Source organism: Lissotriton helveticus, chromosome 1_1 (genome assembly GCF_964261635.1).
Source record: "Lissotriton helveticus chromosome 1_1, aLisHel1.1, whole genome shotgun sequence".
NCBI lineage: Eukaryota > Metazoa > Chordata > Amphibia > Caudata > Salamandridae > Lissotriton > Lissotriton helveticus.
In genome coordinates, this window is record NC_136057.1 from 1,448,338,520 (window position 1) to 1,448,355,849 (window position 17,330).

The 17,330-nt window shown below is 54.2% G+C and overlaps 1 protein-coding gene across 1 annotated transcript in view; it reads left to right on the forward strand.

Annotated features, from left to right (window-relative positions):
- Positions 1-271: 271 nt before the first annotated feature.
- Positions 272-17,330, forward strand: part of DDN (dendrin) — a 61,669-nt gene continuing 44,610 nt past the window's right edge. Inside the window, exons 1-2 of the mRNA XM_078685821.1 lie at positions 272-715; positions 4,397-4,599. Coding sequence (XP_078541947.1) covers positions 4,406-4,599 — 194 coding nt within the window. The 5' untranslated portion in view covers positions 272-715; positions 4,397-4,405. The remainder of the gene's footprint in view (positions 716-4,396; positions 4,600-17,330) is intronic.

Here is a 17,330-nt window from a genome sequence, read left to right on the forward strand (position 1 = left end):
GGGTGGCTTGGTGAGCCAAAAAACGGTGGATTAAACCCAGATCTATGACTGGAGTGAATGTTTGATTTATTCAGCATTCCATCCATCCTTTGTTCTTTTTGCCTTTGTCGCCCTAAGCTAGCCTGGCTGATGAGGGAGGGGTGTTACTGTGAAACCGGTCCCAGGATGCTGGTTTCTGGTCCAGGGAGGACCTGGCCTGGCAGTTCGGGCTGGACTGTTCCCATGAGACACAGGGTCAAGACTGATAAAAACATGGCTGGGTCCAAGCTGAGGTGTGAGTGGCACCCGTACAGATGTGTCTAGCTCTTTGGGCAAAGCTGCGATTGGCAGGGGTGTAATGGTATAGATTTGTTTGGCTCTATGAGGTAAATGTGCCTGGCGCTGGTGCCCATGTGACGACAGGGCAGACCAGCTGCAGTTAGACTGGCACTGGCATGTAGTTAAGAGTCCAAAATGTGCTGAGCTGGTCCCTCCTCGCGCCTCCCCCGGCAGGTCAGCCGGGTGCATTCCATGTCCCAGGGGACCCCACACACTCCTTTTTTAATTAGACAAGTTTGTTTCCTAAACTCTTTGTTTTTCCAAACTCCAGGAGTGGACGCTTGCTGAATTCCTAGTCTTGTAGGAGAGCCCTGTGTCACGGCCAGAGGGCCCCGAGCAGTCCAGGCGAGACTCAGCACCGACTGAACCCTCTGCGGAAGACACGACGCGCTGCAAGGTGAGAGTGATCGGAGGCCCAATGGGCTCAACTTTTTGATGGTCGTCTCGGTTAACACCCGCCCGATAGACCGACTCCTCCCGAATCTCGCCTAAGCACCCAAAAGTGGCCTAGGTCATCAGTGCAAGGTTTGTGCATAATGTGAGATATGTAGCCCCTCGTTCACTCTTGTGGTGCAGGCTGTACAAAACAAACTTCCTCACCCCTCGCTGACTCCTGTTTCCTTCCCAGGTTCTTGCCCCATTCGTCTCTTCGTGGCCTTGGGTAGCCCAAATGTTTGCCCTATAACACCTCTGTTCTCTCAACAGTTCCAAATTGCTGCCTCTGCTCTTGTAACTACTTTCTTGTTTGTCTGCAGTTTTATATAGCGCGAAAACGACCCGGAAGTTTCGGAGCGCTTTACATTAGTACCAGTTGCATTACAGACGGACAGATTCGTGTTTTTTAGGCAGCGGGAGATTAAGCTATTTGCCCCAAATCACAGGATGCTTGAGCCTTCGGCCAAGACTCGAACCTGGTTCCCCAGCATCAAGGTCGCCCGCTCTGGCCGTTACGCCAGACCCTCTACTTACCGTTGCCCTGAATATTGCCCCCTTCCTCTTGGTTCTTCTTGGAGTGAGGATGTGGTGTTACAGGCCCCACAGCTGACTTTTGAACTGGGGAGCCAGGTTCGACACCCGCCGTCGCTACACGTTCAGTAATTCTGGACAAATCACTTCATCTCCCCACGGCTACAACATACGAATGTGCCATTGGGTGATGTACCTAGCGCTCAAGTAAAGCGCTCCGATGCCACTAGGCCGAGTTAGCGCTATATAAAGCTGCCAAAGTGAAGTGCCATGTTCCGTTCTTGCTAGGCTCAGTCACCCCGTGCCCCCAGTTGGCCGCTGCTGGGTGGGCGTTTGTTGCAGGCCCCCCTCGGCGGCTCTGCTTTAAAAAAACGCCCGGGGGTGGCATGCGAGTATGGGGGCGGTTTCTATGGTGATCTTTGCATCCGTTCACCCCCTCGTCGCCCGGTGCTTTCTCTGCTCTGCACCCCGAGTCCCACAGTGCCTCAGTCGCCCCCCCCCCCCCCCCGTGTTCTTGCACACCTCGCCGTCCGTGCTATTTTTACGTGCGATGCGAGTTACTAACAGCTTTTAATAATATCTGATGCCAGCTCTGCAGAGAAGACGGCGTCAGCTCCAGCCCTGGGTGCCAGGCGATGGGGTGAGGGCGTGGGTTAGTGCTGTGGGGAGGGGCAGGGGTCTGAGGGTACAGCACAGACCCAGCTGTGAGTTCAAGGCACTGGGGCGGGGGGTGGCCTCGAGTGGGGGGGTGTTGAGGTCGCTGCAAAGGAGGGGGCGAGGGGCCAATGCATGGACCGGGGTGGGGGTGCAAGAGTTGAGAGCTGGGTTTTGGGGGTACATCTGAAGTGAGGGTTCTCGGTTTGGGGCACAGCATCTTATCCAGCCACAGGTGCAGGGCATTGGGCCAGAGTGTGCGGGTGGGGGTACAGTACCTGACCCTGCCATGGGTGAAGGACATTGGGGTGATGGTGTGGGTTAGTGCTCAGAGCAGACCCTGGGGAGTGGAGACACTACGCCACACTACGCCACCCTCAACTATAGACCCGTTGGGTTCGAGGCTTGGGTTAGTGCTGGGTGCAGTGCAGTGGACACCAGTAGTTTTGATCAATGCCAGTGCTAGCTCTGCGCAGGAAGCCGCGTCAACCCACGCCTTGGGTGCGACAACCTGGGGTCACAGATTTGGGAAGTGGAGGGGACGGGGGGTTAGGCGTGAGGATACTGTTTTGTTTAACTTTAGGTGCCTGCATCTTGTAATTGTGTTCAAAAGCAACACTATGGCGGAGCCATCATCTCCCCTGGCATGTAGGGTGCAAGAGCAGGGGTTGACACAGCAGCTTGATGTCAGTGATGATATTCTACACAGCATTAGTGCACTGCAGCTTTAAGGCAGTTGGGATGTTATGTGGCCTTATGCAGAGGATGCAAGGCCTAGCTTGGGGTGAGAACGTGGTAGGATTGGCCGTTAGGGCCATCTCAAACCAAGCAAGGGGTATGCATGTCCTATCCGCTTTATGACTTTACAAAATATTAATTTTTTTCTGCATTTAAGCTTGGAAAGTCTCCATTAGTGTTGAGTGTGACAATGCTTACTTATACCACCTCACTCTGCAAAGCATTCAGCATAACTATTATTCTGGGGTGCAGCAGTTGTGACCGGGAATGAGGCTAAGTGGGCTTAGGTTTGACAGACAGTGTTAGTGATTTGCACATGAACCCATTTTACGCTAATTATTTGCTGCTTTTAACTTTTAATTATGTCCAGTAAAGTAGATTCAGCATACACACTACGCAGTGTTGCAATGGCTGCGGAGGGCTTTGAGGTGTAGTTTGGTGCTAGGGTTTATGTTTGGGTGTTAGTGTTGATTTTATGTGTGACTCGTAGATGTTCATTCTGTTTCAAATTGCATGCGTGGGGGTGAGTGCCTGAAAAGTGTCAGCGCTCCTTCCATCATCTTCTTGTGTTTGCTTTGTTCGCCCTAAGTTAACAGGGTGTGCCCAGCATGGGTCCCTTGCTCACTTTGCCACTGGATTCAAGCTGGCCTGGCTGAAGAGGGCTGTTAACCGGAAACCGGTCCCAGGATGCTTGTTTCCGGTCCAGGAAAGACATGGCTTGGCAGTCGGGCTGGACTGTTCCCATGAGGCACAGGGTCAAGGCTGATTTGCATATGGCCATGTCTGAACTGGGGTGGCAGAGTGGGCTAAAGAACGGTGATGGATTAAACCCAGATATGTGACTGGGGGAGAGTGTCTGAAAAGTTTTAGCTCTCCGTCCATCATCTCCTTGTGATTGCTGCGTGAAGGAAAGTCCAGGAGTCCCAACTGCTGGTACAAACAGCTTCATAGCAGGATCAAGGGCGATATAGGTGTTTGATGAAGGCAGTGCTTTAGGGCATCACCTGGGCACGTCAGCCCAGGCTATCGTACAGGCTCTCCACGCCAAGGGTAGGGACTTGTTGATACAGTACTAGTTCATCCTTCGTGATGATACTGTTGTCACCTTCCTGCGGAGCCCTTGTTATGTTGATTTATATAGTGCACTAATCACCTGAGAGAATATCCAGGCGCTTGGGCAGGTGTGTGGTCCCCAAGTTGTGCTCCCCAAGCTGCTTATACAAAGAGCCAGGGCTTCAATTCCTTGTGGAACTCAAGAAGGCACGAGGAGGCTCTGATAGGTTGAGGGAGGTTGTTCCATGTCTTGGGTGCTATGCAGGAGAATGAGTAACCTCCAGTTTTGCTTCTGGAGATGCGGAGTGTCTATGCAAATGAGTGAGGCAGAGTGTACGTGTCTGGTGGGTTGGTGAAAGTGTAAGCGGCCGTTCAGACATTCTGGTCCTATGTTGTGTAAGGCTCTGTATGTGTGCATGAGAAGTTTGAATTTGCACCGCTTGTGAATGGGGAGCCAGTGTAGCTTCCTGAGGGGTGGAGTGATGTGGTTGTGGCACTGGAGGTCGAGTATGAGTCTTTCAGCTGTCTTTTAGGTGGTATGAAATCTGTATAGGAGTTGTTTGGAGATTCCAGCGTAGAGAGTGTTGCCATAGTCGAGCCAGCTGGTGATGAGTCTTAGATTCAGAGGTGCCCTTATAGCTGCTCTACTGCTTGCTTTTGTCTGCAGGTGGCACAGATGGAGCGCGGACAGAAACAGGCAAGAGGCCTGGAAGTGCAGGCCCACAACAGCATGGACCAAGAGGTCTTGGGACAGTACGGCACGTACCCAGAAGTAAAGGAGCAATATGGCACATACCCAGAGGCAAAGCGGAAGCACAGCAGATACCTGGAGGCACAGGGGCTGTACGGCATGGATCCCAACCAGTATACGTAAGTCGTCTAGTTCCACTTTTACTCCCATGCTATCTAACTCGTCAGCAGACAGTTATGGCTGCCTCAACTTGGGGTCAGACTGACCTATAAGGCAAACAGCCAGTGCCCAAAGGGCTGGTCTGACAGATCAGTGTGTGGTCCAGCTTTTCAGTTGTTTGTGTGCCGGTTTTATGGTCTGGTGAGCTGTTTTATACTGTGGATTTCTCTGATATTACCACAAATATTGATTTCAGCAAGCACAAATGCATGTAGTCTTCCATACATTTCAAAACACCTATACAGCTTGTCTTTACAAGTTTAAAACTGCCCTGATTTGCAGATGTGGGCACTTTTCTAGCTATCTAATTTTTCTAATGCTTGGCCTATTTTCTGTACCAGTCCGAGACTGACCGTCTAAGCTTCCAACAAACATCCATCAGAGCTCTACATGGTAACAGGGACTCACAGTGGGGCAGTGTAAAGCATGCACTTTAATTGGGCATTCACTCTTGATTAACTGACCCCTCAGTTTTTACCAGCCTGCCCCACTAGGTATATCATTTCACAAATACTCAGAATGCTGGATCGAGGACATTGTATTCAAATTCAATCTTCGTATTTTATGGTAAGATCTGGCATGTATGCTTATGAAAAAAAAGTTTTGGCAGAGTAACAGGTTTAGTACCTTAAGTAAAATAATATGAATGGTAGCGAGAAACAGAGGAAAGTAACACAATACCCCTATTAAATGATTGTGTTTGGGACATATCAGGCCCTGAAGAAGCCATTCAATTGCAAACACTTGTTGGCCAGATCTTAACATAAAAGACAAACATTGAATTTGACTACAGTGCCCTTGACCTATCATACTTAGCCATCAGTGTAATGCGTGGGCTGTTTTGAAAGCTGATAGTGGGTAACTCTTACTACACATAAGCAAATACATTCCCAAAACTAAAACCCTATTCTGTGTAAGTAGAGCAAATATATAAAACAATTTTCAGTTCTTGTAGATTCCTGCAACAATCAAGTCCAGACTTCATGTAGAGTGGCAGGTGGTTATTTACTTATTTTCGAAACAGTCACACAGTCAAAACAGTTGATAAACAGCAGATGATGTAGCTCAGTAATGACAAGTAACTGATGATTCAGCTGACATGTTTCGTCCAATACTTTGAACTTTTTCAAAGCTATGTCTTTCTGGATATTCTCCTCCCAGAAATATATTAAGTAGAAAAACAGCCAAGATTCTTCCAGACAGTAAGAACTAATTGCAAATGGCAACAAATAAAAGAGTTTTCACCGTAAGTCTCCAGAACTGGGAAAGGTTGAGCAGCTAAACGTCATAAAAGATCCTGGTTATGTATGGTCCCACAACATCGATTTTCCGAAGCAGCTTGTGCCCTAGAAATCAATGAACCTTGATAAAGTCCTAGCGTAAACCGTGTATAATGAGGCGTGTTGCAGTGGTTTGCGTCGACCCGTAGAAATAAGAAACGTTCTTATTTCTACAGGTGGTCCAGAGATTGCGGGGGAACAAGCTGCTTTTGAGTGTTCACAAAAGTGAGGGGGGCGGTTGCAGCACATCACCGGAAGTTGGGGATACTGTTCTTCCCCCTACGTTGATGGCAGGGTGTTGAAGGAGGGCTAGCCACAGTCAGTCATAGACCACTTCCAGACGGCATCAGGGGCCAGATGTAGGTAGCCAAATACCGGTCGGTAACGGCCGAATTCGGCCATTACCGACCGGTATTTGGCTTTCGACATGTAGGGGGATTGCAACAGGGCATTTCGGTAATTTTACCGATTCGGTAAATATACCGGTCGGTAAATTTACCGACCGGTATTTTTACAGAATCGGTAAAATTGAGATGTAGGTGGGACTCTTCAGAGTCCCACAAGCCCTACAAATTCGGTATTTTATCATCAAATTCAATTTGATGGTAAAATACCGATTCAGGTGTGCATGCACATGTGTGCATGCACACCTGTGCCATATGACAGGCAGACCTGCCCTTAGGGCAGGTATGCCTGCCACATGGCCCCCGAACCTTTTTTGGGGGTGCTAGAGGGTGTCAAAGTGACACCCCCTGCACCCTTGTCAAAATCGGTATTTACCGATTCGGTAAATACCGACCGGTAATGCCCCATTCATTCCTATGGGCTTCAAAGCCCATAGGAATGAATGGAGCATTACTGGTCGGTATTTACCGAATCGGTAAATACAGATATTTACCGATTCGGTAAATGGAACATCTGGATGTTCCTACATACCCCCCCTTCTTATTTACCGATTCTTAATTACCGAATCGGTAAAATTCGGTAATTAAGAATCGGTAAATAAGTTCTACCTACATCTGGCCCCAGATCTCTTAACCTCTTTGGGTTTTTCGATCAGTATGCCAAAGACACACCTACCTACCTCCTTCATTAAATCCATCCTAGATACAGTGCCCTTTCGGGTCTTCCCTCCGGAATGACTCCAGGACATTCAGGCTTTGATCCTGGTGTTTCAACTTTGATCTTGGGTCTCAGTGAGAGTGACTCTGAGACTTCTTGGCCTATTGCATCCTACTTGTAGACTACTCCAGATTGTACATCTGGGCTCTGCAGTGGGATCTGAAGTCTGTGTGCTCAGCACCAAAGTAACCTGTCAGATTACATCCAGGTTTCGGACAAGACTGCAAAAGACCTGAAGTGGTATCTGCTCAACTACCTTTGAAACAATAGCAGCCCACTCTCCCTACCCCCCTCAGAGCTGATAGTGGTGACAGATGCATCAATATTGGATTGGAGAGGTCATCTGGGAGAGGTTGAGATCAGAGGATGCTGGTATGTGGTGGAGACTTGCCTCTTCATCCACCTGTTGGAGTTACAAGCCATTTGGTTGGTGTTGAAACCCTTCCTACATCCATCAAAGGAAGACTGTTCCAGGTTCTAGTGGACAACACCACTGCCATGTGGTACTGTACTAAACAGGATGGAGTGGAGTCTAGGGTTCTGTGCCAACTCAGCCGGCAATGCCGACCGGATCATGAATGCCAGCTGTGCCAGGAGGTGGTGCAGGGTGTCTTCCAGCATTCTATTCACCACTGCCAATAATGTGCAGTATCCGCACTTCTGAGTTCTGGAGTTCACAAGCAAGCTGTCTCTCAGAGACGTATTCCACCTAAGTGGAGCACGGGACTCCAATATTCCTTTCCGTCACTTACTCTCCTGCCCCGAGATTCTTAAGAAGGTCAGTAACACCATGCCCAAATCATCTGAGTCACTCAGACTGGGCCTTGATACGTGTGGTACCTGGAATTTCTGAGCATGAGCATCTGTCTTCCAATCAGGCCAGCACTTTCTAAGGATCTTGTGTCACAGCAGCAGGGCAGGGTACTCTACTCAGGTCCGCACAATCTACATCTCCATGCGTGGAGATTGAGCATCAAAAGTTGATGACTTCCGATCTCCCTCTTGAAGTAGTGGATGTCATTCTAGCAGCCAAGAATCCTTCGACGAAAGCTGTTTGCACCAGATAATGGGATACATTTGTGGCCCGGTGTACTTTCCACCATACAAACCTATTAAAGGCAAAGTTGGTGGATGTTTTGCTTTTTGTATTATCTTTAGCCCAGAGAGGACTTGTTGTGGGCACTGTTAAAGGTTCGGTTGTGGATTTTCAGCCATTTTGTGTTTATCGGACCAACTGTGCTTGTTTAAATCACTTGTTTTTATACATTCCCTTAAAGGTCTGCTTCATATGTTCACACCGAAACATTTTGGTAATGCCACAGTGGGACCATAATTTGGTTCTCACTTTCCTTATATGTTCCCTTTTTGAGCTGATGCGCAGCTTTCCTTTAAATTTACTGACACTCAATACAGTCTTCCTGATCTCGATACCTCAGCTCATCACGTGCATCGGCTACAAGTTTTGTCCATCCATCCATTATACACCATCCCTTTTCCAGACAAACTGAAGGTACAGACAAGGGCCATATTCCTGCCCAAGGTTGCAACACCTTTTCAGGTCGCACAATCCATCACCCTTCAAGCATTCTTTGCTTGATGTGTAGGGGGTCGAGCCCGAGCCTCGGCACCTACTTGGCGCCACCCTCCCTGGATCACAAGCGGAGTGATGGTGTGGAAAGGAAGTCATTCAAAGGAGTAAACATTTGACCTCTCCTGTGCAGGCTGCCCGCAAGTTTGCCCAACAGGAGGGCCAATCCGCGGTTCAGGACGGCCCTGAACAGGAAGAACCTGGTCAGAACCAGGAGGACGCCGTACGAAGATGCCCAGAACCGGAAGCGGACACCCAGCAATGCAGAGACGAGACACGGACACCGAGAGCAGGAGAGGACGAGGAGTTCATGTCCGGCGGCGAGACCAACGACGAAGGATCCGAGGGCGATGCTCTAGAAGTCTGGAGCGAAGATTGGTGGACGCCCCAGGAGAACGCGGTGTACTGCCGCAACTCAAGAGAGTTGCGGCTATTGCGGTGAGTGATCGGGAAGAGGGGAAGGGAGCATATCGAATGTACCACATCTCCCCCGGAGCCTCATACCATCAAACGTGGCTCACTGTGCGACACCCACCCCTTTCTTTGTGACCACGCATAGTCTTTTCTTTTTAATAGTTTGTTTTGTTGATGTACTCTGCTCATTCATGGTTTTATGACTGTTAGTCCTATTTATATATATTTAGGTGTATAGCGCTGAATAACAAATAAAAAGAAAAGGGGAAACCTTGGTCAACACATAGGAGGATCAGCTTGCACCCTCCATATAGTACTTATCATGTACAGTTGAGAAACAGGGGAAGAACTGATTTCATTTTCTTTTTTTAAATGCTATATAATTCTTCTTATGCTATAAATTTCTTAGAGAAAGTGTATTCTCTTATGAAAGGGACGTGAGAAAAAAACGTAGACGAAGACTTCCCTTAGTCCTCCTACTTCTTGTTCTCCACACTTCCAACAGCTTCAGCTCACCTTTTTTTGGTGTGGTGAAGGCCTATCCCCATAACCATATAAAGAAAGGCCAAAATACTCACTGCCCTCTCTCCCTTTTCTTTTGAGCCTTCTGGGAAACATTCATCATCCGCGATTTACCCTTTGAAAGAAGGAAAGAAGAGAAACTGATTAACATCACAACTTAATTGCATGGTGCTAGAGAAGAGAAACAAGACATCCTGGCCACAAAACATCATAACATCAAGGAGGAGACCGAGAGAAAACCTTTTTTGTTCAAAACTGTTTTATTGTGAACACAGCGATAAGCCTACAACCCCATGTCGGGGCCGGCCGCGCAAAAAAGAGTGTGTAGACTCATGTAGTCAGGGGAGGATGAAGCGTTAACACAGCGCCCTGCCTACAACCCCTGGAGGGGGCCGGCTGCATGGCTTAGGGGCAATGATGGCAAGAGGCGGCCATACGCTGGCGATGCATCGTTGTGCGGGGGAGGCGCGTATAGGAGGGAGAGCAGTGATGTCACATTTTCAAAAGGCCCAACGGGGCCCAAACTGCCCCATAGAGGGGCGGAAGCCAGAGAGGCAAGTAGGAAAGAAGAAAAGGTCGGAAGAGGAGTGGGCAGTAGCGAGACGGAGAGGGGTCTAGGGGGAGAAACTGCAGTAGCCGGTCGGGGACAGGAGACGCAAGCCTACACCGGGGGAAGCGACTAAGAGCCTAGTCTGCTCGGATCAGCAGGGATGAGGGCGTCCTCAAATAACTGCAGGGCGCGAAGTCTGGGAGGCATATGGCGGGCATAGCTGATGGAGCACAGATGGCGCACAAGAGGTTCCCACACCGCCTTGAAGCGCACCCCCCTCGATTGTATCCGCGCCGTGAGCAGCTCCATAGTCAGGACCTGCCAGAGGCGCACGAACCAGGAAGCTATCGGCGGTGCCTCAGCCCGCTTCCAGTACAGAGCAATGAGTTGTTTGGCAGCGCCTAACATGTGAAGGGTGAGGATCCAGTCGCTGCGCGTGAGGGCCCTAAGTGTGGGGGGTCGAATGCCCAGCAGGAGTGTGCAAACCTCCTCAGGGAGGGGGAAACCCAACACCTTCTTGATGTGACTAAGGACCTCTTTCCAGAAGACAGCCAGGGTAGAGCACGACCACCAGATGTGTACGAAGTCGCCAGTCGCAGTGCCACACCTCCAGCACAGTGGGGAGGAAGTGGGGAACATTTTGCTGAGTCGCAGGGGGGTGTAGTACCATTGCGTAAGCATCTTGTATGCATTTTCCCTCTGCGGGATGCTGTGATAGGTTTTGGGAATGTCAGTCCACAGCCTAGCCCATTGAGAAGGTGTGATATCGGCGCCAGTTGCCGACTGCCACTGCCTTTGGTAGGGGTGTGCGGGCGGAATGGTGGGGTGTTGCAGGATGTTGTAGATCTGGGAGATGAGCCGCTTCAGTCCCCCTAGGGAGCGTGCCAACTTCTCGAATGGAGTGTAAGCCCTGGTAGCAGCCCGAAACATGTCGTCTCCCGAAGTCCAATGGCGCAGCTGCGCATACTGTAAGCTGGCGGTTAAAGGGAGGTTAAATTCTTCCCTGCAGTCTGGCCATGATTTAGGCGACCCCCCAAGAAAGAGGTCCCCCACAACCCTGCAGTCTCCGTGTGTCCAGCTCTCAAAAGCCCGGGTCCGGGCAGCAGGAGGGAAGTGCGGATTACCTGCAATGGGGGTGTGTGGGGAGGGGAACGTCGTCAGACCCTTGGGCACTGCCACTCTGTCCCACACGTCAAGAACCGTCTTCGTCGGGACCGCCATGTATGCACTTCTGGAGCGCGCCACACGCGGCAGCCAAGGGAGATCCCATATGGTGCGCCCCGTGACTACTCGGTCCATGTGGAACCAGTGCTTGTCGCTTTCGCGTGCACCCCATTCTATCACGAATCGAAGATGCGCCGCCCAGTAGTAGTGGAGGAGATTTGGGCAGGCGAGACCGCCCCTGTCTCTCGGTTCCATGAGAACCTTCTGCGAGAACCGGGGTCGCTTGCCACCCCATATGAAGGACGTGAGGTCACGTTGGAGATTCCTGATGCAGTGGAGCGGGATCGGGGTGGGTAGGCACTGGAAAACATATAGAATACGGGGGAGGACCGACATCTTGACCGCATTTAATCGCCCCAGCCAAGAAATCATCAAGGGCTTCCATTTCCGCAGGTCCGCCAGAACCTCCTTGCGGCAAGAGGCCCAGTTCCTCGAGGACCACGAGTCGAGGTGGGGCGTGAGGTCCAGGCCCAGGTATTTAATGTGATCTTCCGCCCAACGGTAGGGCGCGACCCCCTTCAGGAAAGAGACCTCCTCCTCGGGGATGGTAAGGTTAAGAGCCCAAGATTTGGTGTGGTTAACCTTAAGGCCGGACGCTTGTTCAAACAGTGTAAGGGCTTTATGCACCGCTGGGAGAGAATCCCGAGGGCGCGTAAGAGTAAGGATCAGATCATCCGCGAACAGTGCTACCTTGTTGGAGCGCCCCCCGTGGGGGATCCCGTGAATGTCAGGGGTGCGCCTAATCAGCTCCGCCAGGGGTTCCACCGCTAAGGCGAACAGGAGCGGTGAAAGCGGGCACCCTTGCCTCGTGCCCCTGTGGATCGAGAGCGGCGATGTCAGTTGGCCGTTGACCCGAATTCTGGCCTGCGGCCCGAGGTACGGGGCCATGCACCTAGAAATCATGGTAGGACCTAGGCCTAGTTTCCGGAGGACCGCCCGCAGGAAGGACCAATCCACCCGGTCGAAGGCCTTTTCCGCGTCTAGTGAAAGGAGGCAGGCCGGGATATCCCAATGCTGCACCTTCCCCACTAAATGTGCCAGCCTGCGAACATTGTCGGCCCCCTGACGATCCCGTATAAAACCCACCTGATCCGGGTTTACCAAACCCGGCATGTACGGGTCCAGCCGTTTGGCCAGGATCTTAGTGTAGATCTTAAGATCAGTGTTCAGGAGGGCAATGGGGCGATAGGAGGCACATAAGGTGGGGTCCTTCCCAGGCTTGGGGATCAGGGCGATTTCCGCCAGGCCCATGTCAGGGGACGGGCCGGTGGTGTCCGAGAACGAACCGTATAACCGCAGCAGGTGCGGGCGGAGCTGGGTCAGGAACAGGCGATAGAAGGCCAGCGGCAGGCCATCCGGTCCCGGGGTCTTCCCAGTGGGAAGGGCTTTAACAGCTTCCGTGACTTCCTCCTCCTGCAGAGGGCCCTCTAGTGTAGCTGCACACGCCGGAGACAGTGGAGACCCCTCGAAATCCGCAAGTACAGCCTCCCGTGCCTCCGCGGAGGTAGGCTCCTCAGCATACAAAGAAGTGTAGTAAGCGACAAATGCGGCCTGCTTGGCTTTCTCAGTGGTGGCGCAGGTGCCGTCTAGCCGCTTGACATTGGCGATGTGGGCCCTAGCGGCACGTGCCCGCAGCCTGCCGGCCAGTAGGCGGCCAACTTTGTCCCCGCCCTCATAGTAGCGTTGTTTGAGCGCCAGTAGCGAGTGTTCCGCCTTGTTGGTGCGCAGGGCGCGGAGTTGCCCCCTGAGGTTGGCGAGAGTTCTCTTTGACGCCCGTGAAGGGGAGTCCCGGTCCCGGGCCTCCGCTTGTTTGATCTCGCTAGCCAGGTCGGTTTCCATCTTGAACTCCTCCTTCCTCCGCGCCACCGCCAGGGAGGTGATATGACCCCGAATGGTGGCCTTGAAGGCATCCCAGATCGTATGAAAGGGCAAGTCGGGGGTGTCATTAACAGCGAAATACGAGTCTATGGCGTCACGGATGCTGGCGACGTCCTCCGGGTCCCGAAGGACTCTCGGCGGGAGCACCCATCGGCGCTCACGAGTGGCATGGGCCAGGGGGTCCTGCAGCAAAAGTTCCACGTGGGCGTGGTCTGACAGGGAAATGTCGGATATAGCGGCAGCTAAGGAGTCTCGGGCCAATTCAAGGGATGTGAAGAGATAGTCGATTCGGGAGTATGTCCGATGGGAGTGTGAATAGAAGGAGTAGTCCCGGGTCCCCGGGTTGTGGTGGCGCCACACATCCACGAGTCCCAGGTCAGTAAGCTGCGTTCTAAGGGTAGCGGACATCGCCCCCGTGCCATTGAAGGAGGCCCCCGCACGATCCAGCTCAGGGTCCCAGACAAGATTGAAGTCTCCACCCAGGATCACGTTAGGGTCACTCGACGGGAACTGATCCCGCAGGAGTGTCTGGAGGTATTTGTCCTGCGACTGGTTGGGCGCATACACACATCCGAGGGTGAGCTGTATAAGACCCACCTGCACCGTGGCTCGGAGGAAACGCCCGTCAGCACTCTTGAAGGGTTTCGTGGGTCCCCGCCTAATGCCAGCCCTGCAGAGGATTGCCACCCCCGCTGTCTTGGTGTCGGAGGATGCCCAGAACTGTGTGGGGTATCTAGGGTGCGCCATGCGTGTGGTGTCCCCCCTGAGAAGGTGCGTCTCCTGGAGGAGGATAATGTCAGGGGAGTGGTGTAGGAGGTAGCGCCATATCTGATTCCGCTTGTTGGGGGAGTTGAGCCCTTTGACATTGAGTGAGAGGACCTTCAAGGGTGTAGGGATGTTCGCTGTCATAGTACCGATGGGAAGCGGAGCAGCACAAGACCCAGTGTAGCAAATCCCCCCGCAGCCAGGGCAGCGGCAGCCTCACCTCGCCTCCAGCGTGTCAACCCCCGTAGGACCCACCATGCCGCCCCTCCGCAGGCGCGGGGAGAGAACAGTAAGAGAAGGCAGAGCAAGAGAGAAGTAGGAAGAGATGAGAGAGAAGGAATATAAAGGGCGCAAAGAAGAGATATAACCAAAACAGGCCAACAGGGCCAGTGTACATTGTCCCAGGTACCAGACATCCTCTACCCGAGGGTTTGGATGAACTCAGGAATGTCACTTCCTATGGGACAAAGGGAGGGAGCAGAGATCTGGGTAGATGAAGTGAAATCCAGTCGTCTCGCAGCTCGTCCACCCCGCTGCCGCTAGGTAGTCCGGGGGTGAGTCATGGGTCTGCATGCGCAGACCTGTCGCCGAGAGGGTACCGAAGCTCAGTGGAGTGGTGTAGGACCCAGGAGAGGTGTTGTCCAGTGTCAGATGTTCCCGACCCCCACAGGGGGGGGAAGCCACAGGGGCGGCCCGCTAGGGAGAAGGGGAGGTCCCCCTCCAAGAGCAGTAGGGACAGGCCGCCGTGGCACGATAGGATAAGTCCGTGCGCCCAAGGGGCGAGTGCAGTCGTAAGGCAGCTCGGGTCTCAGTGGTCACGATCAGTGGCTTTCTGGTGTCGTAGGACGGTCCCCGCCCTCAGCGCCAGAAGCGGGAAGCTGTGAGTCCTGCTCCCCGCGGTCGCCCTCGAGGGAGCGAATGTGAGCAATAATGTCCTGCTTGGTCTGCGAGGCAGAGAGGGCGTCCACAGGGGGGGACCGGCGACGTTTACGCACAGTGGACCAGTCGGGGCGCGGAGGGGCCTTCTCTGGGCGGTGAGAGCGGGCTGGGCTGTGATCCGGGGACTCCGGCATTCCAAGCAATTGCGCCGCTTCATGGTAGGACCGGAGGGCCCTTCGCTTGCCCTCTCACTTGAAGATGAGAGCAAAAGGATGGCCCCATTGATAGGAAATGTTGAGGGTCCGGAGCTTCTCCGTGATCGGGCGGAAGACCTTCCTCCTGTGGAGCGTGGTGGGGGCCAGGTCCTGGAAAATCTGGATCTTGTGGCCTTCGTACCGCAGGTCCGGGGCGTCCCTAGCCGCCTTGAGTATGGCCTCCTTCTCCGTGAAGTAATGAAGTCTGACGACAATGTCTGGGAGGAGGCCGGCTTTGCCCCCCGCTCCAAAGACTCGGTGTGCGCGGTCAAGACGCGGTGGGGGAGCGTCCTCTTCGCCCCACACCGCCTGCAGGAGTAGCGCCACATAGGCCATGGTATTAGTCCCCTCTTCTCCGAGTGGCACACCCCGTATGCGGAGGTTGTTGCGGCGCCCCCTGTTTTCCAAATCCTCCTGCTTGATCTGGAGCTGGATGTGTTGCTCTTCGAGGGTCGCCACTCTCTGCCAGATCTGCTCGAGGTCGTCGGTGCGGGAATCGACCGTCTTCTCCAGGCCATCAACCCGGTCGCCGAGGTCAGTGACCTCCTTGCGCAGTTCCTTGACGCATGTGTGGACCTCCGTCCTGAGGGACCCAATTTCGGACTTAAGATCTGCCATGAAGGAGGACATGAAGGCCTGGGTCACCGGAGGGGAGTCGGCCGGCGGTATAGGCTTCTCCCCCGATGACGGGGGACCCCCAGTAGATGGCGACGAACCCGCCTTACCCCACATGGAAGCCACAGATGTACCCCTGGTCGTCGCTGGGGGGGGGTCCGGCTTGGTCCCTCTGCCCCGCGTCATGATCTACTCGGAGTGACCAGGGATAGTGAGAGGTAGGGCAGGCTGTTGCGTGGAGCCTCCTGGACGTGATGAAGAAAAGTTCAAGGGAGGTCGCACCAGCGCCCCGGTGGTCAAGCAGCCCAGGTCCTACGGTCAGGGGCTCAAGGCCGGGAGTCAGGAGACGGCGAGGGACGACTTCCAGCTCAGGAGGGCAAAATGGCGGGCCGCTCTTCTAGCGCGCCAACCCCCAGCGGAACAGCGCAGAACGCCCTTTCGGCCGAAAGCGGCGGGGTAGTAAGGGTCCTCCGGGCACAATGCAGCAGGCAGGCCCCCCAGCGACTCCACAGGCGCTCCCACGGAGAGGCAGCCAGGCTTCAGGACCCTCTAGAAGAGGAAGGGATACTCACTGTTGGTTGGGGGCACCAGTCCCTGCCCCAGGCCTCTCAGAAATCGCCACCAGCAAGGCGCCAGACCAGTGAGTGTCTCCAGGAGTGCAGATGAAGGTCCAGCGCGGGCACCGGAGCCTGAGCAGTGGGGCCCGGCTCTCCCTAATGTCTCCCAGAGGGCCCCCAAGGGTAGCGGATGCAAGCAGAGGCACTAATGCAGGGGTCCAAAATGGCGGCTCAGCCCCAGGACAGGGAGGCAAGCCGGCAGGGAAGGCAAGCAACGTGGCCGGTCTCGACACCTCAGCCCAGAGCGCCGGCAGAGCAGCAGTCCGCAGGTCAGGAGGGGGGGCGCCGAGAACAGTCCAGCAAGGGTCAGAGGGAGCAAGTCGATACCCCACCAGGGGAGCCGGCAGTCGTCCCGCACCCAGAGCGGCCTCACCTCTCCACTGAAGCCGGGTCCCGGAGTAGGACCGGCGGCCGTGCAGTCACTCCGCCTCCGTCCGGGGATCGCGCCGCCACCCGCAGCTCCACCACCCTGCTCCGCTGGCAATCCGCAGGTGGGGCAGGGACCCGCTGTGGCTCTTAAGGCAGAGTCTGGCTCCCGCAACCCCAGTGTCAGCGTGATGTGGGGTGGGCCTTCTCCTCAGCGCCCGTCCCCGCTCCAGCAGGCGGGCACCACCCGTCAGGGCCCGCAGTGTCTAGCCAGGTCGCACTACAGCGCGGGAGGGCAGGCACCCGGGCGGCGGGCGGCCGGCAGGGGAGGCAAGATGGCGGACAGTACCTTGGAGGAGCCCGGTCGCGGCTCAAGGGTCCAGGGCACAGCCGTCAGCAGGCAGGCGGCGGGCACAACGGGGACAGCTCTCCAGGATATCGCAGCAGCCGATCGTGGTCCCGCAGCAGGGCGTCGCAGCAGCAGGTCCGTCGGCTGTCTCCCCGCGCCAGTTGCGGCCTTGCGCCTCCGCAGAAGCCGGGGCCTCGCGTGATGTCCGCAGCCGGGCTCCAGCAACACCCCCGCCAGGGGGTCGCCTCGAAATCGGCTGCAGCTTCCC